General features: G+C 38.6%; 1 protein-coding gene across 15 annotated transcripts in view; it reads right to left on the reverse strand.

The window, feature by feature from the left end:
- LOC117158801 (protein muscleblind) overlaps positions 1-25626 on the reverse strand; it is a 401892-nt gene that overhangs the window by 24571 nt on the left and 351695 nt on the right. For 6 of the 15 annotated variants that reach the window (XR_013059279.1, XM_033338098.2, XM_033338091.2 and 3 more), the window contains 3 exons: positions 24886-25071; positions 12873-13091; positions 4380-4541 (listed from right to left, as the gene is read on the reverse strand). Coding sequence is in view for 14 of the 15 variants with exons in the window: in XM_033338098.2 (XP_033193989.2) it covers positions 4380-4541; positions 12873-13091; positions 24886-25071 (567 nt within the window). In the remaining variant the exon portion in view is untranslated. Of the gene's footprint in view, positions 1-4379; positions 4542-12872; positions 13092-20158; positions 25072-25626 lie in introns of those variants that run through there. The other 9 variants (XM_033338103.2, XM_033338102.2, XM_033338101.2 and 6 more) reach the window with 5 other exon arrangements.

Consider the following 25626-nt stretch of genomic DNA (forward strand, 5'->3'; position numbering starts at 1 on the left):
TGATCCTGAAAATGCTGGGCGACCGGTAAAGAAATCGATATATACATGGCGTCTTATAACGCGTGAGCAATGTTTCAAGATTTGATCAAAAATCTAAAAAGAACGAAAAAAAGTTCATAGAAACGGTCAAATAGGGCGTGTGATACGAGCTTCTTTCGTTAGATACTTTTAGATGTGGAGTCAATTTGTAAAATATTGTACACGTGTTACGGAACATTCTGTGTCAAATTAAGTAAAAAAGAAGAGAAGAAAATAACGAGGAAGAAAGAGGAAATGGATATTCTGACAAAAAGTGAGTGAGAAAATTGCGCGTGATCGCGCGATCGCGCGATCCTTGGTTCTCTATAGAAAAAAGATAAAAATTTCGGGTCATCGTCCAGAGCGTCGAGGGAGTGACGCTTGACACCATCACCTCGGTAGTCGCTTAAGCACAACATGCATCATCGGCGCAAGCTCAGAATTTACACAGATCTAACGCTCCGTAAACGCAGTACCAATCGTGTTTCGCCACAGTTCATCCATATTCCAAGAACCATCTCTCGTTTGTCAAAGTATCGTATAAGAAGCCCAGTGAGAACATGATACAAGTACATCTTCTTCGCAAAGGAAACGATACGTATTATTTGACACTATCGTACATACGGCGGAGAGTTTCTGATAAATCTCCGACCCTTTATAACTATATCTGAACGATACGAATTTCTCTATCGTAGTTTTCACGAATTAAAGATCTTGTCACTTGTACCACCTTTTCCCAGAAACCCTCATACACTCGTATTCCTTCTTACTAATACTATGACGATCGGCGATATACAGCAACGTTATGTGAATGTTAACTTCTAGTCCACAATATACATATGCATGTAAATTATATAGGTATACATATGTACATATTTATTTATCTAGCTAAGCTTTTCCTTACTCTATATTTAAAAAATTGTTAATAATTCTTCGTTAAATTGCAGACATTACGCTCGAAATTAGCCGGCTGTCATAGTATTGTAATAAACCGTGTATGAGTGGAGATCAATCTCGTCCGTAACGTTTCTCTATTTTACACGCTTTCGTATTTTCTATTCACAATGAAGGTGCTGACGATACGGAGATTAGAGTTTCAAGGATTTCGTCACGATGTTTCGCTGCGAAACACGCGCGCACGTTATCAATATATCCTATGAATTCTCAAAATCACTCGAATTGCCTTGGATAATGGTCGTTGACCCGTTTTTTTTAACGAGGCACGATTCTATCGTCCAACGACATTGACACGAACACGAAATGCAAAATAGATCGACGGTGTTTCGTCGAAGCGAACTCGTTAAATCTGAATTTCGAATGGATGAAAGGGAAATGCGCGCGTGACTCGAGACTGTGAAGCAATAGCCATCGATCAGATCGCGATCACGGACGAACGATCGTTCGTCGATCGCGGATCCTCTCTCGTTTCGTGGAGGTTTCGCTAGAGGGAGTGAGTTTACATGAAAATCGATCGTGTACGTTATCAACAACCACGAACCTCCTCTATTTCTAAAGCTTTGAACGTTTCTTAAATTTGGCTAATGAAAAAAATTCATTGGTAAAGCGAACAGCTAACATTTCTTGTTCTTCCTCTCTATCGTTTCGCTTACTGCTCGTATCGATTCGTGGTTGATGATCGAGAAACAAACAACCAAGCGATCTATAAATACATTACGAGGCGTAAGCTCTGATACGGACAACACTGCAACGAACGACAGAATACGAAGCGAAATTAAACGTAGAAAGTAAGTATGTAACCGGTCTGAAGAAACCAACGAGGAGAATGAAAAAGAAGAGACAGAAAGGTAGAAATGATGGGACAGAGAGAGAGAGAGAGAGAGAGAGAGAGAGAAATAGTCTGAAAATTTCAATTCGCGAGTGAGTTTTGAGAACAAAGAAAACCAATAAGTCATACGGTACCGTGTGTGATAAGCAATTAACGCGAATAATGGGTGTAAAGAAGCTCGAATGAAACGAAGGAACTGAAAGTATAAGAAAAAAAAGAAGAATATTTGATACAATTAACGAATAACGATTATAACAAAGCTGATATATTTATCCATCGATCGTGATTAACAATTAAATTTGCCTGAAACCGATATTTATTATAAATAGAGTCGAAAGTACGAGGAAATTAGAAAGTATCAAGTAGAATATCGCGGATTTCAAGCCCTGCGAAGAGTACATCCGAAACACGCACAAATATTCCTCTTGTTAGAAGGTGAAAGCAAAATGTAGAGAAAGAAAGAAGAAAAAAGATATACATGATATGTATATGAGAAGAAAGGAGCTAGAGCTCTAAGCGCGCTCGGCAGTGTATTCACAATCGCAATGAATTATATGTTCGTAACTTAAACATATGACATTCTACGAGAAACTTCCGGAAAATAGCCCGAACTTCTTCATTTTATTCTCTCCGTTTCCGGAATACGCTGTGCGAGTGTTGCTCAGCGGACTGCGGATGTCTGGAAGCTTTATCGAAGCAGAAACGATAATCTACACTACCATCTATAAATCTCTAAGACACTTACAACCAGCACGTTTACAAAAGGTAGAAATCAATTTGTATAATTAAAAAATGAAATTGTGATACCTAATAACGAATCATATGTATCATAAGACAACCAAATTGATTTAAATTTTGAAGATCTTACTGTGACGTATTGTTGAACAGTTATCTTATGGCGTGCCATTTCTACAATTTGGAACTTTGATTTGCTATAATTTTTATAATCTTCGACATAATTGAATAAAAAATTTTGATGTCGAAACATAACATTATGTTATATAGTGTCCAGCGATATATGAGTAGGATTGTGACTACATATGTTTCATGATCTACTATCGGATCACAAAAAATGATGTTCGTGATAGATTCTCTTTCTTTTTCCTTCCCTGCGTATGATCATTCTTTTTATCGATAAAAAATATTTCATTTTCCTAGTGCTATTAAGAAGATATACTACTCAAAACAATTCTTTTAACGTACGAATAAAAAATTATTTAGTAGTAGTACTTTGAAGTAAAAAATAGAAGAAAATATTAAATGCTTGTAGCAGCAAGCGGGTTAAGTATATAAACATGTGAAAATAACAAAACTTTAATCCATTTAAAATGCCATCTACCTATTTATATTTGTACCTATATATAGTGCAATAATTTGCCAGATATAATATCGGAAAATCGCTATTATTTATGCGTATCATTTGTTTAAACTTCTCCTTTTACTCAATTTTATGTTTTGAGTAGCATAAGGGTGAATTACTATAAATTAGCACCATTAGTAATTAAGGATTAATTATTTTTAACTCTATATACATATATATATGTAATTACTAATATATATGTATGTATCTAAACTACTATAGTTTATAAATATTTGATATTATCTACATTAATAATACGTTTTCCATGAAAACTGTTAATTTCATCTTTTAATTATTAATGGAATTTTTAGTTGGATTATTACCAAAAGTTCATCTATTAATTACAAAAATATTACACGATAATTTTGTTTCTCATTGTTCTATATTATTGTTACTATGTTTTTTATAGAATCTTTTACAAATCTCGGTTTATCTTCTGTTAAGATTACGCGAAGAAGAAACATGCCTTTTTTTTGAAGACATCGTAATAACATTGAGAATTTCAATACATGTTTCAGAAATCCAAGAAAAAAAATTTCATCCGGATTAATAAAATATTTACGTTATAAAGCCTCCGAGATATTCGTATCGAAGAAGTAACATTTAAGCATTGGTAGAGCCTCTAACGTAAAAAAAAAATTTAAGAGAATCAAATACAAAAGCATAAAACGTTTTAACAAAAGCTAACATTTATTATTTATTACGATGATCGCGGTCTGAAAACAAACAGTTTGTCCTAGAAAATAGCCTGCATATAAAACAACAGAAAACTTAATCTTTTGAGGGATAACGTCGATATATGTGTGTATATATATATATATACGTATGTATGTGATTTTTTGTTTGAATTTATGTCGTTTGATATGCTGTGTTTGTAATCTAAAGAAATGCATCCCTAAAAAGGTTAAGGCGCTCTTCTGTCAAACCAAAGGAACTATCTCCAGATCTATATATATCGATCTATATCTGTTACGAATTTCTCATAAAACCAAAAATAAAGCTACGTAAGGTGCTAATTCATAGTTACTCACCTCGCTTCAATGTCGGCAGGTAACCTAGCAAACATCCATTGAAGAACACAAAGGAACATCACGGACAAAATGATAAAGTAACGATCGAAAGTAAAGAAGAAGCAAAGTAAAAATGTTCGGGCCAATTTCGTGGAATTTAGCTACAAAAAAAAGAAGAGTGTATTCCATGCATAAGCCGTGGTACCATTAGCAGATCATCATTGGAGTCGCGCATCCGCTTCTTGCCGAGTTCGATGCTTGCTATACTGGCGCTCTGAAGTCCTCCGGGAACCGCAGTTGCCGGCACTCCTGACACTCCGCCAGCCAACGCGCCCATTCCCGCAACGTTCGTCGGCATAGTCGCCGTCTGCGTTTTCATTTTCAATTTTTTTTTTTTTTTTTTTTCGTGTTTCATTCAATTTTATTTCGTATCCGTGTTTTGCGTGTATTTTCGTTCGTACGTGCGTGCGATTGACCGTTCAAATTTTCCCGTCAATCCATCATTTTTTCCCATTAAATGTATACGAATACATATATTTTTTTTATTTCATTATATATACACATTTTTTTGCCCCATAGACAGGTTGCCATAGGTACGCCGAGCAGATTATTCGTCAGGGATGTTTCCACGTTCCGTATCGATCACGAACATCGTGCGGTTTCGATAATCATTCGGTATTATTTTCCGTTATTTTGGCGATAATCATCGTTATTGGTATTATCGTCGTGTTCGTTGTACACGCAGTTCGTTTTGCCATCCGTTTCATCGTTGCATTCGGCGTTATATATACGTGTGTACGTGATTTAAGATTTTTTTTTCCCCCAGTTCGATTTCCAATTTTTGTTCGTGTCCCCGTGTTCGAGATTCCGGGCGCAGAGGGTTTTTGGTCGGCATAATTTCGCAGGCGTTAATTGGCAGGTAGCGAAGCGTACGAAGGTTTTTGTCAGCAAGCATGAAGAAGCATCGTCAGGCGGAAGAGGGCAAGATAAAAATCAAAAAAAGAAAAACAGACCAGTTGAGGCTAAAGGCAAGAAACGACAGAATCGCGTATATAATATACATATATATATAAAAAATCCAAGTAGTTCAAGTTAAAACAGATCCCATATAACGTATAAATTCTCGTCGTATTATTTATGTGCATATATCTATATACAACTTACAATAAACTATATCGACCAAAAACTAAATATATATGTCACGGACAAGACGCGGAATAAGATACGTACGAGTAAAAGTCGGATTTTCATTAGACAAGATGGGAAATGTCTAACGAAGAATTCGCGTAAATGCGAACAAGTAAAATCCTTTGAATCGTAGGTATAGGGTTATCGTTATCAACAGGAACAAATTCAACGTGCATGCCAATATCTTCGACGGTTCTTCTTTTTCGTAAAAATATCTAAAACGGTCTGTTTTATTTATAATCGTTAAAGATACAGAATCTAAATAGTTTTACTAATTATTTTCAAGCTGAATATTAACTACCGTATACCTGCTGTATTTCAAGACACGTTCTTTTTTTTGTCTATTGCCACGTACTGCGATACTACGCGTCTTGTTCCGCTGTAAATCTACAACTTAGCAAGGATTAATTAGACAGCTCGAATTTCGTCTGGTTAAAACTTGATTTGTTTAAATTTCGCGTCTTGTCCCGTAACATATACGATACATGTAGACGGTAAAGGGTAACCAAAGTTTCCTTTACACGTGCGTGTACTATGTGTTGTGCACATACAGCCGCAGCCACGTGTGTTTTGTGGCGCGACACACGTAAAACGACACGTAAATTAATGTGCCACGCATGCAGACGCGACACGCTTCTCGGGTTGCTCTCGCGAGGTACGCGGTGTCGAGGCTGATGTAATTGCCTCGCATCCGTCTTTCCGCGATTCGATCGGCCATTCTTTCCCGTGATCTCGTTTTTCACCGTGGAACCACCGGCAGAGAAACCCGTGGAGAAACAGTGTCGGGTCGCGATTGTGCGCGAGCAACCACGTTTTTGATCCAATAAACGCAGTTAAAAAGAGAAACTCGTTGGAGAAAATAACCGAGATGGCGCGGTTTCCATGTGAAACTGCGTTTACACGGACCGAAAAGCGGTCGAATCCTGCTGAAACAGGTTGAAAAAAGAAAAAAACGAGAAGATCAACGAAAACATATGGCAAAAGGGCGTGATCCTAAAAGAAAGACAATCAACATTTTCAAAATGGACAATGTGCGATAATCGTATTAACAGTAACAACAAATAGTATCAGAGATTCGTCGGATCGATAATAGAACCGATAGGCGTGCGTCGGCTGCTCGTCGGCAAAGATCTGCGAAATAATGGCAATGAACGTCCGTGTGTACCCCGATCAGACGTCTAAAATGGAAGAAATTGGCGTGTTCTGGTAATTGAAAATAAAGTATCCAGAGAACAGAAGATGGACGAGGAGTCGGGGAAGGTAAAAATGAGATATATAGAGAAGCGGTGTGAAATACGGGGAGCAAAAGACGAAAGAATATAACCGGAGAATTCCATTTGATCGTCCATCGGGATATCGACTGGCGTTTCTGACTCCGGCAACACCTGCAATAATCGGCCAGCTATCTGTCGAAATTTATTAGTTTCGCCGTGATATCCTCTCGTTTCATCCTCCGTTGTGTCCAGTTCTTTTTCTTTCTTTGCCCATCGAAAGACAAAGAATTTCGATGGAAGAAATAAGAAAAATACGAATTGGATACGTGTTTCAGGCACGTGGCAAACTGATCAACTTCACGCTCGGTTATCGCTCGATTTTTCAAACATTTGCGAGATAAATTGATTCTTCTCGAGTCAATCAGTTTGCCTTTTATACGTATAATAGAATATATCGATACTTGACAGAGGATAGATAAAACAAGAGAAAGGGAACGAACTGAAAAGAAGAAGGCGTCTCCTTAGAAACGTTTTGTTAATCCCTGGAAAATTCATTAAAAGACATATAACGTTTAATTAATTATATCACGCTGCACAGGCTTCCGGTTGGCATTGTTTCGACGTCCGCTGGTTTCGTCGCTGGCATCCCTTCTTCGTAGATGGCGTCGTTTTAGCGAAATGTATCAAAATGTGTAGGCGAATGTAAGTACGTGTAGGTGCGTGTCACATGTGCGTGCATATCGTGTGTAACATTTTGTATGTACGAATCGAAATGCTGGGTAAAAATTCTTACTATCGGCTGGACCACCGTATTCCTACGTACGTACATCGTAGCCTCGCGACCGATCCGTACTCTCTTTTCTGTAGGTGGTATCAGATATCAAGAGGACATGTTTCGTGTCGTATAATGTGACAAACATTCAGAGATCGTGGCATAGCAATTCCGAAGAGTGCATTTCGAACAGATGCATTAGATTTGATTAGACGATGTTTGGCGGTTGTCGAACGCGTGGATGATGATACGCCTGTGAGTACTCCGGATTAATCGATCTAATGGAATATCGGCATAGAGCGAGAGAATGAATACTCGAAACAAATTGACGAATCAAAGGAGCTGGCTATTAAATCGGTTTATTTGACAAATTTGCCTCGCCGACCGAACGCCATTGGCTTTTTCAGTCGTAATTCTAATTGGAACAGTCAAGCGTTTGCAATTAATTTTTACTCCGTTTCATATTTTGCTACTTCAGGGGAAATCTATGCAATATCCTACACGAGTCATAAAGGTTTCAAGCTGTTATAAAGTCGAACGATAATTCCACGTTACGTCAAATTATCAACGTCATTTTTCTTGTTAAATTGTAACTCTACAAATGTACTCTACAAATATATCGCTTTCTGGACATCGTCGAAATTATTCCGTTTTCGAGCATTTTGATTTTATTTTATAAACCTTCGAATCTTAACGCTTTATAAATCTGGAATCCTTAATCGTACGACGTTGCACGTGTTTCCCCAATTACGAAAAAAGAAGACCACGTTAACGGAAGAGAGATTCGGAGATGCAGAGGTATTAATACGAAATTTCGCCATCTTGGTGAAATTCCAAATTTCAAATTGCTGGTCAAAATGGCGTGCATACATCGGTATACAAGCTCGAGGCAAATTTTCGAACAAAATTTTCCTTACTCCGTAGGTACGCGGTATGCACCCTTGGGAAATTGAAAACCACTTTTAGAGAATGAGACTTCCCTGCCAACAAGCTGGTCTGCCGCAATCATCCACGTGAGACTTTTCTTCCATTGTGTTCCGGGTGTGGCTGCAGGTCTTCCGCGCGACGTTGCTGAAAATGTCTTTCTCGCATTCTCTCGTTTCTCTTTTTATCGTTCTTTTTTCTTTCATCTTTTTCCTTTTTCACGTTCTTTCTCCTCTTTTGTCTTTGCCAGTTTTTCTGACTTTTCCCTCACTACTTCTTTTTTATCTGCGTTCATTCTCTGTCTTTCGGCCCGTGGACAATTTTAGTCCCCGGAAAACAAATTCGCGAACGATCGGACAGAAAAATATCTCTTCTTCGACCGTCGTTCGAGACACGTATGCGCTTTCCCATTTTGCTATCTCCAGCTTACTTGCTTTCTCTTAAACGAACTTACTATTTATCCCTCTCCCCCTCCTCCGTCTCTCGAATCAACCGACGCACCCAGGCGAATTTTTGCGAATTCGAGATCAAAGATTTCTCTAACAGCGATCTTGGTTTCGATCGCGTTAGCACGTATCTTTCATTCTGTAAAAGTGTTTTTATCGAAATTTTTATCGTACTATCGCGTTAAAAAGAAAGGCAAATTTGACCACGATTTCATGATTTTTCGCCAGTGTACGTCGTGGATATTATCTTTTCGTTGACCGTCCCTCGACTTGTACGATATTATCGATAAAACTATCGAAAATTGTTGAATTTGTCGGGAAATTCGCGCCCGTAGACCAGGACGAACGTCAGAAATATTTATTTTTAATGGTGAAATTACATCGAGGTAATCGTAGAATTTTCAATTTTCGCAAAATAGTCGAGGGAAGATGCTGAGTTTCGACGAGTCGGCCGAGCAACGTTCCACTAACGATCTAGTTTGTTTCATTTGTAATTACACGAACGCGAAGGTAATCTACGAAGTCGGTCGAGTGCAAACGTGAACGAAGACAGAAGATCCGAGAAACACACTCCCTTTCGCCTTGGCCCACACACACCTCCCAACAAACCCAGATGATCGAGTTTGAGACTTTCAGACCTATTGCAAATTCGTATGTTCTATATTTTGCTTTTACGTACGTGCCTATATCTTTATCTTTTACTTTTATACAGTTACTGTACATTTTGTAAAAAATTTCTATTTTTTTTTTTTTTTTTTTTTTTTAGGCTCGACGATTCTCAGTGTAGCGTTTTTGTGTGGGGCAGCAAAACAGCAGCGAGGGTTGATAGCCGGGGTTCGTGCAGCACAGCTTGTCAGCAGAGTGGTGTACGTGTCATTCATGAAAGACATGTCACTTTAACTACTACTTCTTATTTACAAGAATCGTGATCACGCTCCATTTCGACGTTTGCTGGTTGAAATTTTGGTCGAGCGTAATCACACGTCAGGGAGCTATCGTAATAATTATAGTGCTTATTAGTATGACATTCTGAGCTAACATATCTACTGTGGATGGAAATAATCGATCAAAAGAAGAATCGTAAAAGACAATGCATTATGTTAGAATAGATAGAAATGGAGCGGTCACGTGTGGCTGCGGAAACATCTTGTACTTATTGCGACCTAGGCACCGAAACAGGTGATTGGTGTATTGCAACTAGTTCTTTGCACCTGGATAGCTGCGATAGGCTGCTAGAAAGAGAGAAATAGAACAGTGGTGTTTTTGGTGATGTTAAACAAGAATTCTGCCTCGTGTACTACTCACTACACGCTACGAGAACGGCTTGAACATCATACAAGGAATAACGTATAGAAAATTGGACGAACACAAAAGCGACAAACAATGAGGTGGAAAGAACGTAGGACCGGTGTATGATCGATAGGACAGCGTGAATCGGAGTGAGAAAACGCGAGAGAACAAAAAAGAAAAGAACGAAGGGAAAAGAGAATAATCGGAGGTAGAAAGAAAAGTGGAGGAGAGATATATAGACCGTGAACGAGTGAATTGGAGAACGGAAGAAATAGAAAATAAAGACATCGAGGAGGAGTAACGGGTGTACAATATGAGAGAAACTAATATAATATACATTTCCACGATAACCGTATCGAGTTTGACGTTTCGTTTCTGCTTTCTTGCTCTTTTACATTCGTGATTGCTCGGTCGAGAAATAGTATCGTCGATCGATGTAAGTTGTAGTTTTTGAGAACGACAATGCGGAATGTTCGCCACGAAATGCTCGATACGGTTATCGCGTTAATTCGAGCACTGCGCAACTATTGGCCAATTTTACTTGTGGTTCGGTAATCTGTCTCGCGTGCGACAGTGCTATACACAGAGGAATATATCTATATATATACGTATCGTTGTAATAATACGTATATATGTGGATATAGATAGATGGATAGGTAGATAGAGAGTTCGATACGTGTGTAGTGGCGTATATATAAGAGTACGTAAGAGGGACTACTGCGTTCAAGGGGGAAGCCCGATGTATATACTCGACGTAGATTGGCGAAAAGCAGCGCAGCAACGAAAGCTCCTTTTGACGCAAACCCAGGAAACTGAAAGAGGATGACAGTACACGTGAAAGATCGAAAACAGAGAATAGATAGAGATAAAGAGAGATAAAGAGAGAAGTATGGGGAAAAGAGATAGAAGAGGGAAGAAGGGTTCGATGTTCGGACAAGTAGGATATGCGTGCACTTCGAGTCTTTTGTTCTTTGACAACGACGTAACTTCCGTTTCTCCCGCCCTCCAGGGCTCCGTTCAAAACACCTCTGTACAGTTGCCCTTCGATCGTTAGACGAACGGTACGTGGTGTAACAAATCGAAAGAATATTTCCTTCCGTCTTTCCGTTTTCATTTCGTTTCATCACCGGTCAACGTTAACCTTTACGTTCAATTACAGCCGAACACCGCTGTATACGAGATTCGTCACGGGACTCTACTGCTTTAACTTGCGCGCGATAAAAATTTATTTTCCTTCGCCGAGAGGAATCGACAACGAAACAACGATACACAGGGCATCTTATCTAGATTGAAAATATAAGAAAGACAAAAAAAAAAAAAAAAAGAAAGAAAAGACGACTGAGACGAGTTTACATCGTATCGAGAATAAGTTGACTCGTTCAACTCGAACGAGACACCATGTATTTAGGTTGAGAATCGAACAACGTTCTTTTTCTTCGAACATTGACATTCACTTGACAATGAATTATGCAACGAAAAGGTTAAGTCGCCCGGAGATTGAAAATTTCGAAACAATATCTTTCGTTTGACACGATCGGAAATTTCGATTGTCCGCATGCAAAACGATTCTCCCCGTCGGTAGGCGTGCCAATTAAAGCCACGTATATACACACGTAACGGCCAGACTTTCACCACCACCGCATCTTTTTCGCGAAGCTCAGCCCAGATTCAAACAGACAACAGCAGACCGGCTGATAACCAGTTTCCAGCGAGGACGAAGAGAGACAAAAATAATAAAAAAAAGACACGTGTACAAGACATCCGCACATGAAGCACACGCCACATGGAACTGAAAGAAAGAGAAACAGAGAGGCGAGAAGAGAGTTAGAGTAAAGAAAGAGTGTGAATCATGGAAGAGAGAATCGATCGGATCCGTTAACACTCGCGCGATCTTCGATCCATCCATTCGGATCATTTCGATTTCGCAACAAGATACTTTTTGTAATTTTTTTATCAAAACCATCAAACCCATCGAAACGACGAGCTTCGTGACTTTTCTTCGAGTTCTTTTGCCAAAATTAATCGCATCGAAGTACGATTGTGCGTCTCAAAAGTACAAGTCTCGAAAATATAGCTTAGAAGGATAGTGACTTTTTACGTAATTCTCCTAGCAACCGTCGCGCGAGTGTCAACGTGAATAGGTAGCCTGACAGAGGGATTCGTTTAAAAAATTCACTTTAGGAACGATTCGTTAATAGGACGGGCAAAAATGGAGACAGGATCGCGATTAGTTTCGCGTTAGAGAAACCGCGATTCCTGGGAGACGTTTCTGCCACTACAGTAGTTGTCTCCTCCGTCGATTCTTTATCCACCCGTCTGCTCCGTATCTGTCTGACTCATTCGTTTAATGACGACAGCGAGGCTTTTGTCGCCTGGTCATCGCGGAGGTGGCGGGTGCTACGGGGACAAAGATTCAAAGGGATCTCGAACCAACTAGGGAGGCTTATCGGATATTAGGTTGAAAAGGTTTCCTCCCCATGTAGACGGATTAAAGGAAAGAAACCAAAGTCTTGGTATATCGGAACGTTCTCAGTGATTCGAATGCCAAGTCACAGAGGTGTAAGTAAAAGGGGTCAAGGTGGAATTGAAAACCAAAACGGAAGACGAAGAGGTATCCGGAAATGACGATAAAAGTAAACGAAGGTTTACGGGAATGTAAAGGAGGAAAATTACTAGAAACAGATAGAATGACGGATGAAAGAAAATTAGAAACAAACGACGGAAAAGAGAAAATTAGCGATGACAGAAAGATTAATAGAAACGAAGAGAGAAAGAGGCAAAGACAGACAGACAGACAGACAGACAGACAGAGAGAGAGAGAGAGAGAGAAAGAGAGAAAGAGAGAGAGAGAGAGAATGCATTACCGCAATGCTAGCCCGAGATTGTGCGGCCTTAATGTGGGCTTGAAGGTGCAGAGGGGGGTGGAAATAGCGGCAGGGGTCCCGATTGCATCGGCCCTTGACAGCGTCCATGCAGACCGTCACAGAGCCGTCCTCGTTCGCCTGCACCGTCTCGAGGGGGTGCGCAAACCGGCACTCCGTCTCGCCGCGTTTGCACGCCCCGCGTTGAAACTCGCGACATACCTACAGCAAGAGCGAACACGCATGGCATGGCACTCTATCTATGTGGCCAAAGGGGTTTGAGGGGCTTGGGGTTGGGGCGCAAAACCGGGGGCAGCTCCAGGAACAGTTGGGTGAGGCGATAAACTGGTCTATCTGTACCTGTATTGCTTCTCTTTGGAAATACTATATTGTGAGTCTGTAATACGATTAGGTGGTTTGGAAATGTTCGAATACGTTGTTTGTAAGTGTACTATGAGTATATAATGCGTTTGGCACGTTCGCAAATATTTCAATAATACGTTTGGACACGTTCGTGTATGTGTGCTTATGTCGAGTTTTTACCTTTGAAACGTAGACATGGATCGTGGGTGGTCTTTGGATTTAGGAGTTGATCTTGGGAATGGCGAAGCAATGACAAACGTTTACAGAATGGATGAAATTTTTAGAAACCTGAATGATTTTCGCTTGGTTTCCGAAGGTCCCGTTGAAATTGTTGATGCCAGAAGGGTCTTTGATTCGTTAGCGAATATGCGTGTCGCGAATGAAAGAGGTTAGATATGCAGGTATGGTATGCTTAAACAAATGTTGGTACTGGAGCTTCGATTCACTGGAAATATCAACCGTGATTAGATAGTTTCGTGGTATCTTGCAATTTTATAAAATGAAGGATTTTCCAAAATTCGAGCACATATGCCGCTTCTCAAAACATGAAACTCCGAAGCCAACGTTTCATCGACAATTGTTATGGAAAAGACGAGTCGGCGTGACGATAGACAAAAAGGTACAAAGGTAAAATTTATTTGACAACCTGGGACACGCAACTGATTTTCGACTAACTATCGCTAAATCGATGACCATGTGAAACATTATTTGTCAAGCTATTGGAATGCAACGTAGGAACATGGAATAATATACAGAGTATGAGAAGGAGAATGCAGAGAGCGGAATATCGTGTGGAAGAGCGGAAGGAAGTAGACGAAGACGAAAATATCAGTATGGAAAGAATGTACGGCTGTGAAGGTGAAGTAGTGAAAAGAAGAAGATACGTGTACGGTGATGGCAAGAGGATCGGATGATGCGAAAGAGCGCCCCATTTTTGGACGTACGGGCTTGTTCTGGAAGGCGAAAAAACAGCCTACCTTACTTTTTTTGGTTCTTCGTCTATTGCTTCTGGCCGTTGGTACGGTACCCCGATCTACTGACTTCGCTACAATACATTTCACAACTACGATATCCATGACGTACTTTCACAATTTTTTTTTCAATTTTATCTATGAACGTGTCTACGAACCAATTAAATTCTCCAATTATTACGATAAACTTGATGAAAGCCTACTAAAGTTGTTTAATTTGTTTATCTAATTGCAACTAATTTTATTTGAATTTTATGAGAAGATCGAACGCGATGCGTCAGAGAGCGAGACATATCAACGCCCAGAACGACGAGAGAGAAAAACAGGAAACATCTAATCACTACTCTCTACGTTGGAACTAAATACCGTGTTGAATATTGTCAAATAGGCATCGCTCACTGGTTTCAGTGTACCTCGCCCCGCCCAATAAGGTCAGAGGACACGGAAAATTGGACGGCTATATTTCGAGAAGGTGAACTAAACAAATTATGGGAGTGTGGGGGTGGGTGTATGATGGTGGAGTTACTTTGGTTGGTGGTGGTGTGGTGTAGTATGACGGATGTCTCGACGGATGCATCCGAGTTTTCAGTGTTCTATCAATCGGGTTAATTCGCACATATGTTAGAGGATTCCTTGCGCATGCATCATCTACTATTTCCGGCCGTTTGTCTTCTGTGTTGCAATGCACGCCGTTTTGAAAAAATATATAGTCAGATGAACCTTTGGTAATATTTCACCGCGATTTATACGCCAGTCGCGCGAAGAAGTGCCAGTAACGAGAAACAATGAAACGGAAGAAGAAAAAGAGAAAAATTGAAATAAAACTAGAGATAGAACGCTTGTTTCAAATGGCTTTTAATTTTCCCGTTGTCGTTTTTATCTGTTATCGTATCCCTTTACTCTGTTTCGTTGATTACATCGCCAAATTTTAAGAACATATTCGATTTTGAAATGTACGAAAATTAATTTTATATACAAAATTTTAGATCTTTTAATTCACTGGACACCGTTATGTTTACTACGTACGAATTGAAATAACGAATATTTTACTCGGTGAAATGTAACAAAGGCGGAAAATTTAATTTTTTGCCTTAATATAAATAAATAACAAATTCGACGAATTACCAGAATTAATTTCTTCGACACGAGCGTAGAATACCGAATACTGCGAATATAAATACGAAATGTGAAATTCGATATTTTGCATGGAATTTTCTGCTCACTTTCGTTAAAACATCGTCAGAAACATCTACCGTATGAAAATTCTAACGAATCTAATTGCAAGCCAATATCGATATTCTTATTGATATGCGATCTCTAGATACAATTTCAACAAATATAAATCATGCTTACACGCTTAGAAGTTTCTTTCGGTGTTAGTATGTAAATGTTATTAAGTCGTAAGTATCCTGCCGCGGGTTCGCAGTAGAGTAGGTACGTGATTAGTCAGACGGCGCGACATTTCTTCCTTTCTAGATAACTTGAAATTTCTATTCCTGGGCTGTCATATTCGTAATTTTCGTATTCTTTGGAAATACTTCGATATTACGAAATTACTTCTTAAAAAATCAAGAAATAAGTTTTACCGGGGCTATAGAAAGATATTAATAACGCGATAATAGTGTTAAATATCGCTACGTAATACGCTAGTTTTGGAACTAGAGCAAAATGATCCTTTTCTCTGTAATTTTTCTTTCCGGTATGTATCAGTGAAGAAGACAAAATGTAAAATCATACGGAATACAAATTAACGTCGAAAATTTATCGACTAACGTAATTAACACGAACAATCGTGTTTCTTCTCCGTCGACTATATATTTTTCACGGTGCATCGCGAACTCACCTAGCATTCCGTAGACCCATGCAAGTCGGTATGTTTTATTTAGCCGTAGAACGTATACGCACAACGTCCAGGGTTGGATTAATGCGGCAACCAACGATCTGCATCGTTTCTTTATCGTGTGTGTTAGAAGGTAAGACAGCAAGCGTGTGTGAGTGTAAAACATGCACCACGAGACACAATACTTAAAGGTTCGGTCCATTTCGTACGTTCGTTTGTTCTTGGAACTCGCGACTTGCCGACAGCTCGCGCTCTTCATCGGAAGTGAAAAGGCGAGATCTCGACACGGGTTTAAGCCTGGGAGCTCGTTAAGGAACGCACGCACGGAAATCGAACGATTAACGAGACACACACACACACGTACACAGGCGATACACGAATCGCATAGAACGATATCAAATATATCAAACACATAGATATGTTATGTATATAAATATAAATACATAAAGATACGAATACGAATACAAATATATGTATGTACAAACATACGAATATACGAACAAATATACACGGAAAGAGAGAGAGAGAGAGACAGAGAGAGACAGAGACAGACAGACAGACAGACAGACAATCAGACAGACAGACAGACAGACAGATAGACAGATAGGAAACGGGAGTGGAAGACAAAGAAATATTCGCACGAGAGAATATGAAAGAAGAGAAGAGGAAGAAAAAGAGAGAGAGAGAGAGAAAGAGAGAGAGAGAGACAGACAGACAAAGAAATATTCGTACGAGAGAGTATGAAAGAAGAGAAGGGGAAGAAAGAGAGAGAGAGAGAGAAAGAGAGAGAGAAAGATTGCGAAAGAGAACAGGCACGATGAACCCCTCCTTTAATTTTATTATCTTACTAACGTTGATTAGACGCGTGTATATTAGGTATGTGCATTTGCAGCCATCAGAAGCCATATAAACATACATGTATTATTTGAGGAACTTAGAGAAAAAGTACAAGTAACAAAATCTCTAATTTCAAACGTTTTAATATAAAAATTTGAATGCTTCTAAATATTAAAGCACATTACTAAAGGCTCGAAAAATTCAGAACAAAATTCGCTCGATCAATAGTTCTCAATCGTTAATCTCTGCGGAGATCGGTACTTTCGCATTAGCATCTCCGAAATGGTTGAGAAATCATTAACCTATCTCGTTTCTGAGAAGAGAAGGCGAAAGAAATGCGTTTGTACCACTTTTCCATTGAACCCTCCATTTATCATCAGCTATATCTTAGGTCTTCCGTTGGTGTTGATAGCTACATGCTCGACTTCGTCTCTTTTCCTGTTTAAAGGCGCACGTACGTACAATACGAACATTGCTGTTCGTGCTCGAACGAGTAAATCAAGCGAGTGGACCCAGCGTCGTTTTGAAAATAACGAGAATCGATTGCCGTTCCCAAAATTTGACCACAGAAAGAATGAAACGTGTTCGCAGCGATCTGTGCGTTCGATAGAACACGGGACAGAGTATTTACTCTCGCAAAGAATGCCTCGCGAGACGGGAACACATGATCAGACACACAAAGAGGACGAAATATAGATACAGAAAGAAAGAAAGTGAAAGAGGGAATACCATAGAGTACATTGATATGCGTAGCCGCGCTCTCTGATTACCACGTTTCCGGCACGTTCACGTCGGAAACATGGACTGCTTTACGGGACGCGTAATCGCTGCTGTGTGTGCTCGTGTGTGCTCTAGTTAGTCCATCGCGATCTGTACGCACCGACGAAATCGGATTCACGAACGCGGTTAATCGAATTACAAAGCGCTATGTTCTCTGTTCGTCGATGCTGAGGACTTCCGGTGCTCATGAACGCGTTTATTCCGTATTCTTCGCCGTTCCGTTTTCGATCCGCGATTAAGGTACATATATATATATATATATATTATATATACATATATATAACATATATAAATAAATATATATATATATATATATACCCAGCTTTTGTAATTAGCACAAATAAGAGAAAAAAAAACGGTGGAACGAAAGTATAAAGGAAAAAAAAAGAAAAAGAAAACGAAGAAAAAAAAAGAAGAAAATGAGAAATAAGAAGAAGTTAAAAGTTACATACTGTCCGCTGAAGCACACACACAAAATCGAACATAACGGCGTGGAAATGATGACGATGACTGCGTTTTATTGAAATTGTCACGTGTATGCATGTATCGTGAATGTTCACCGTGCTTGTACGTGTGCATATATATGTATGTTTATGTATGTATATATATATATATATATTTTACGCTTGTTCGTCGTTGTTGTGTCTATGTGTACGTGTTCTTGCGGATAGATGCATATAAAAATGTCAAAAAACTTGCATGCGATCGTATACATAATGTAAAAGCACCTCCTCCTAGCTGTAAAAGTAAACACATAAGTCGCAGTTCAACGTTCAACAATTAATAGAATTAGTAAAAAACTAGAGAGTGTGTGTATGTATGTTGACTTAACAAAAGGAAGAAAAGGAAAACAACGATAAATATAAATATAAATCTGGCGCTGTAAAAATCAGTTACAGACAAGTATGTATACGTGTATATATATAAATATAAATAAATATATATAGATTTAAAAAATAAAAAAATATATATATCCTTTTTGTTGCAAAAAGAAATTTGTATATACTGCCGAAGATATACATATGTATATATATACACACACATACACACACACACACACACACACACACACACACACATATATATATATGTCAAAAGACACAAGGAAAAATTAGAAGAAGCTGTAAAGAGCATTAGCTTAGTGCAGTTATGATACAATTACGCCAACGTCGCGGCGATCGATGCTTTGCCAACGATAGTTTCGGTGTTTCGCGTACTCATGCGGAAACGAATCGCTTCACTGGATGAAAACTTGAAAAAATTGACTTCTCAACAGGAGTCCCTTTTAGAATAGCACTTTGTGAAATGAAACGTGACAGAGCGAGGTTTCACGTTGAGAAAGCATCGTCGCGCTCTGCAGCTCTGGGCTAGCTAACAGAAGTAAAAACAAGTAAATGCGTGTATTCGCTACAGAAAGAAAGAATCAAAATTAATACTGTTAATAAATACAAGAGAGAAAAATGATAAACATGGGTAACGAACATGGGAAATTAATCTGGTAAATCAGGGCAATGTTTATCGAAAGAAAGATAATTATCGATTAAATTCGATTTTGGTTCGAACGAATAGAAAAATATAAATAGAATAAAACAACGATACCGTATTTAAAAGAGTAAGATAAATAGAAACAGAGGGACCTTTATATTATATCTAAGTGCCGGCCTGTATATAAAAAGAAGTCTCACACAAGTAACATGTAGTATAATAGTAACAAAATTATTACGAGGTTACGGTATTACATCGTAGGATCGTTCGCTATATTGTGAACGTGGCGCAAATAGTAAGTTCAAGATCGTAAAGTATAACATCGATGCAAATTATACACGAACAGATAAAAAGAAAGGAAAACGAAAACGAACAGCCAAATAAAAGGGAACGAATTAATTGACATCACTACGCTTCATTCAACTATATTGTCATTGCACTACTGTGTACGATTAGAAGAAATAAATAATATCATCGTTTCTGCTTTCTACGGCGTTTGATTCCCTGATTGGTCAAGCTTCTTATACTAAAGTATCATTATTTTTTTTTTTTTACTGAAATTTTATTTAATCCTTTCATAGCGTAATAAAATAGCACGAAATTCAACGAATTTCTTTTATTGAGAATTATTTACGCGGTAAACGCAAGTAACTTGTGACGCTTAAAAACTTGCATACAATAACGAGAAAAAATAAATAGCAGGATAAAAATAACTCACGCGTTATCAAAATTTCATATGTAAATTTTATAGCGCTATAACTGTCCTAAATCTTTTTCTCGTCTCTCGTTCTATACTGTGAAAAGATTAAACATCCGTTAACTAGTGATTTTCCACTTCTCCGCACAATTAAAAGATAACAAGACCTCGGCCAATCAAGGTTAGAGATTAATTAACGTATCTAAATAGCAAAAATCCAAACATATGTTCATATCGAAAATTAATAACATTATATATGGATATATGTATATACTATATATGTACATATATGTATATACATACATATATATAAACAGGCAGCAGGCAGTTATATAATTTGAAAAGACCATCAACGATGTAACGTCCGGGAAAATATGTATATCTTCTTTTTTTATTTCTTTTATTCTTTTTCTCATATGGATGTGAAAAAAAGGTTAGAGGGTTGGAGGTCGAGGAACTTTGAGATTATTCAGACGGGATCGAGTTGAGAGAGAGAGAGAGAGAGAGAGAGAGAGAGAGAGAGAGATAGAGAGAAAGAGAGAGAGAGAAAGAGAGAGAGAGACAAAGAGAGAGAGAGAGAGTGAAAAGAGAGAGAGAGAAAGAGAATGAAATTGGGCGTGATTCGGTTTCGTTCGTCGTTAATAACAAGAGTTATCGGAAATTTTTCAGCGTGACCTGTGTGCGAAAATTTCTACCCGATTGGTAGTAGCCTGTGGCGCTGGCTTTTCACAGAACGATTGCGATCGAAAAGAAAAAAAGTACGAAAAGAGACGACTAAAAATAAAAAATAAAAAATATTAAACAAAGATACAGAAATAATGAAATTCTAATAATAATAGAACAATAGAAAAACGAAGATCACTTTTACGATATGCAGAGACTATTTGTTCTTGCAAGCGGCATGTATGCACTACGGAAATGTCTATAATTCTTCGAAGAGGAAAAGAAACAAAAGGTAGTACAGTTTTTAGCATACTTGGCATGTATTCGATCGACTAAAAGAGCAAAAGGCACATTACATTAAGGTGAAAATAAAAATATATATGTAATACATGTATGTAATACTTGAAAAATGGAAAAAACTGGAAAAAGAAGAGATTTTAATCGTAGAAAATAAAGAAACGTATAATAAGAAAACCGAAAAAATATCGTAAGTAAGACACAAAAAGCACACAAACTTTCGATACTTGTCTTTTTTTTTTCTTTCCTTTTACTTATTGTATCTTTCTTGTCGTAGAGAGAACTTAAAAAAAAAAAGATTCAATAAACAGTCTGTGCATTGTTTTTTTCAATTTCAATTATATTTCTTTTATTTGAATTCATTCGTCAATAAATTTCATTGTTGACCCGAACTTAGTGCAAGTCATTCGAGTGGTTTACATCACAAATAGATATATCGTTTACGATATACTAATTATCATCATTAATCATACGTTACCAAATATTATAATAATTATAATTATTACCGTTAAAGACCAATTTGTTGGTTAGCTGATAAAGTCGATCGATAATAGTTTCCGAATTCTATTTGCAATAATTGTTGTTTAATTAACGATATTACATATTCCATAATAATTCATAATATTCCTTTTTTCCGTATTCTTTTTTCTTTTTCGTTCGTACTTAATCGTAAGGTCCTAATATCATTACTTTAGACGAGGGAGAGAGGACAGTACAAAAACTTGAAACAAGTATTTTCTTGGACATACGGAATAATTGTGGAAGGTACTAGGAGAAGGTTAAACACCACGAAATGTCGTACGAAAATTGAATGAAAAAGAAAAAAAAAGAAACAAAAAACGCTCGATAAATCACGCCGTATTCACGCGTAAACAATATCTATAAAAAGAAAAGACACTTTTATAAATCCCAGGCTGGAAATTTCGTTAAAAAGATGATAAAATCTCAAATTAACGTATCGTTGGATCAATCGATACGCCTACGAAAAGAAAGTATCAAACATTCAACGAGAAATAATCGAATATGCCACAAAGAGGTGGAATGTATCAAACTAAGTGCAGTTTATTCTCAGCTCTCGTTCTCCTCCATACAAAACACAATCAGTTAATTTGTTAACCTACCTACTATGTACACGTGTTACTATGCGCGTCTGCATGGCTGGCGCATAAAAACGTATTCTGTATACGTATGTAAGTGCATAGATTCTTTAAAGCGTTGTTAAAATACCACTTTGGAAATATGTGCAACGATCTTCGATGTTCCTCTAAGGAAAATGTAAAACTTCGTACGACGAAAGTTTCATTATTTTACCTCCATTTCAAACCATCCTTTTTACACGAATTATATTTTGTTAAAGAAAAAAGAACGCTACATAATAACCTTAGAACAGTTTTTAATTATTCGAATCGCGACGAATGATTTTTATTTGAATCGCATAATCGTTCGATCCGGTAACTCCACGGAACATGTTACATCCAACATATCATTTAAGTTTTGCTTTTGGAGAACATTTTTTTCCTCGCCTATATGTTACTTCCGCGATATCGCTCATTGATTAATCTTCTCTTTATTAAACATCGCGTGCATGTAACAAGTACGTACTTTCGTTTATCTCGTCGTCGTTGGTAAACTTCAACGAATACGCCTCTTCGTCAACTTTATTTATTAACCGCAAATATCCAACAGATATAGAAGTTTTTCAGCACTTTGTTAAAATAATGTTTTCGAATGCCCTCGGTGTTTATAATTACTTGAACGACAGTAAATCAGAACTCTCTTTCTACCTAAGTCAAAAATTTTATTTTTGAAAATTCTTAATTTTCAGAATTTTTATTTGAATAATGTTTATGTACAAATACATAGCTACATATTTCGAGAGTCGTTTGAACAATCGCTAACCATCGATTTTTCTTCTTCCTCTCTGTTTTTGCAGGAAAACAAAGAGGATAGAACGGGAGAGAGAGAGAGAGAGAGAGAGGAACAGCAGAGATTTCTGTAGCTGTCCATTTGCGCACGAGTTGGTCTCGTTACCGGTCCAATACACGGAAAACGTATTAAATTCGCTTTCTACGAAGAGCAGTTTCTTGTTCCGGAGAAAAAACGGAGAGGGAAGCTCCATTTCACAAACGATCCGCGAGAGTTTCGCGCGCCGATACTCTACCAGCCCCCAAGCCGCCCCTTTGCTCGCCGATTTTATTCATTTTCTCTGCGATACCGCCGCGTGAAACTTGCTAATTCCGCGAAAGCCATCGGGTGAAAGAAACGATACAGACTCCGGGGAAATCTATAAACTCGAACGTTATAAAACTCGTAACAAGACAAACGCTTACCAATTTTTTCGAGACTTATGCAAACGCTCGTGCATGCGTTAAGAAACATTATCGTCCCTTTATGTTTTACATGCGTTCCTTAGCAAGAGATCGGAACATTTGCGAGTCTTAACTAAAATCGTCGTTATCTGTCGTTATCGTTTCGCGGGATGAAAATATCTACACCGTACCTCGTAGACGTTGCTTCAGAGACGCGATGCAATGGAAATACGGTTCTTCTTAAAGTTTACCCCTTATATTTCTTAATTTTTCATCGTCGTTCTACTTGCCCATGCTTTACGTACTGTTCTTGGACTTTATTTTACTTTGTTTTCGATCGATTGTTCTCGAAGAGACTCATCGAAGATCGTTGCATATTTCGGCCAGTATCTTACAACTTACCCTCCTCTCTAATAATAATAGTAATTATCATCACGTTTTTTTTATCGTTGCCACTAATAGTTGCTTTGAACGAACCTTATCCAATATACAATCTCCAAAAAATGAAAAAAAAAAAAAAGAAAAGAAAGAAAGAATAAGAACCGATCGTCACTGGCGACGCTATCCTCGAGAACTCTATCCTCTACCGTCGTGTAATGCAATACTCTTAATCGAAATTTCCGTACATCATATACGTACAGTGCTATAATAACCATAAGTGATTACTAAAAAGATTATATAGAAATCGTAGAGTCACAACGTTTATCAAGGCATCCGATAGAATTGCCTAGTTCCACTCTCGAACCTCGTGTCCTTGTCTAGGAACACGATTCTCCATTTTGTTTTGTCATTAACGAGCTTCGTTTCGCTCCAATTCTTCTGGCTACGAACGATCTGTGAAATCATCGCCACGGTGCAATTTCGTACGGATGATCCGGCGCGATGTAATTAAGCTTCCGACAATTCGATCTCGAACAGCATCGAAAAATAATTTGCTCGTCCAGCCGGAATGGACGACAACGAAGCTGAATATTTCGCGAGGTGTTTCTTTGTTTGGGGGAGCGGGGGTTATACATATGCTTCACATCGCACGCGGATTACGCTATTTATTGGATATAATGTATATAAATATAAGATTTATCCTGGGTTGTCGAACGTATTTCTCCTCATCTTCCTCGTGATTTTTTGAAGGATCAATGAGAGCCAGCTAGAAATACCTTCCAGCCTAGGGGTTGTTGCCTCTTTTCCCTTTAAAAAATCTCGATATTCTCCCGAAGAATTTCAAAATTAACCTTAACCGGTCTCTTCTTGCCAAAAGTATAAAAAAATAAACGAAAATTCGTCCGATATCGAAGCAAACTCGGCATATGGTAGGTGACCAGACATCGATCCAATAGAAAATCCGCGAAAAAGCAACGAGGCACAAATAGAACGATCTATAACCACGCCAATGATATAAACGCGCGAAAGGAAGATAAAAGGTAAAAGAAAAAGAAACAAGGAAAGAAGAGAACTGCATCGACGATCGATTTCAATAATACGCGTGGACGTAGATCAGGTTGTGGATCGGGTGATGGTGGGCGTGGGGATTGTGCAAGGGGGTACAGAAGGAGGTAGTGGTGATAGTGGTTGGGGATGGCGGATGATTGACAGATTGCATCGTGGAAACGGGCGACACCTGATTGGGGGGACCGGCCGGCACTTGGTACACGGTATTGGGCGCGGCCATCGGGCACCTTGAGGCCCCGGCTGCGCCGTGTTGGGCCCCATGCTGTTGTTGTTGTTGTTGTTGCTGTTGTTGTTGTTGTTGAATGTAGTTTGGTGGTAGACATACCTCGAGGCGGTCGGTACGTGGCATCTTCTGCGGCATCGCCACCGTCTGCGGCACCACGCCCAATGGGCTTCCGACTCCTGTTGGATCCGCCGGGCCCATGATCGCTGGCATGATCGGACTGGGCGCAAAATACGGGCTGTACGTGTTGCCAACTTGAGGCATACCAGTCAGGTACGGATTCGTCGCCTGCGAAAACACACCCGGAAAGTATCCAGGTAACACGGATTAGAACAAACCTATCCCCACCTACGCTCCACGCGATGTCGTCATCGTATGTGCCCCGCAATTTTATTATGCTAGAGCTCCTCGCTTGTTCGACCCCCTTTATCCTATCCCTGACATAAGCGCGGTACAGTAGCCCCACCCTTATTTTAGCTGTGCTATTCGTGAACAACAATTTTGTATTGTCAATATTGCGGTCAATGTGATCGAGACTTGGCGAGAGGTAATTGAGAGACAATTGGTATTAAAATTAAGAATCAATTTACGATTAAAAATATCTGGCAAACGGACTTTGCTTCGATCAACGAGTATTATATCTCTCCTTTTATAAACCATCGAAGAATACGCTATTCTTTTCATCGCGGAACAAAAATTGAATACCATCGCGAAGGACCGTGACGATACACGGTCGATTCCACTCGTACAGAATTCAAACGAATTTAATTCATATATATATATGCAAGAAAAAAAAAATTCAGCTAAAGGATTATAGAAGATCAAAGAATATGAAATTTAGTT

This window comes from Bombus vancouverensis, chromosome 9 (genome assembly GCF_051014615.1).
Source record: "Bombus vancouverensis nearcticus chromosome 9, iyBomVanc1_principal, whole genome shotgun sequence".
Lineage (NCBI taxonomy): Eukaryota > Metazoa > Arthropoda > Insecta > Hymenoptera > Apidae > Bombus > Bombus vancouverensis.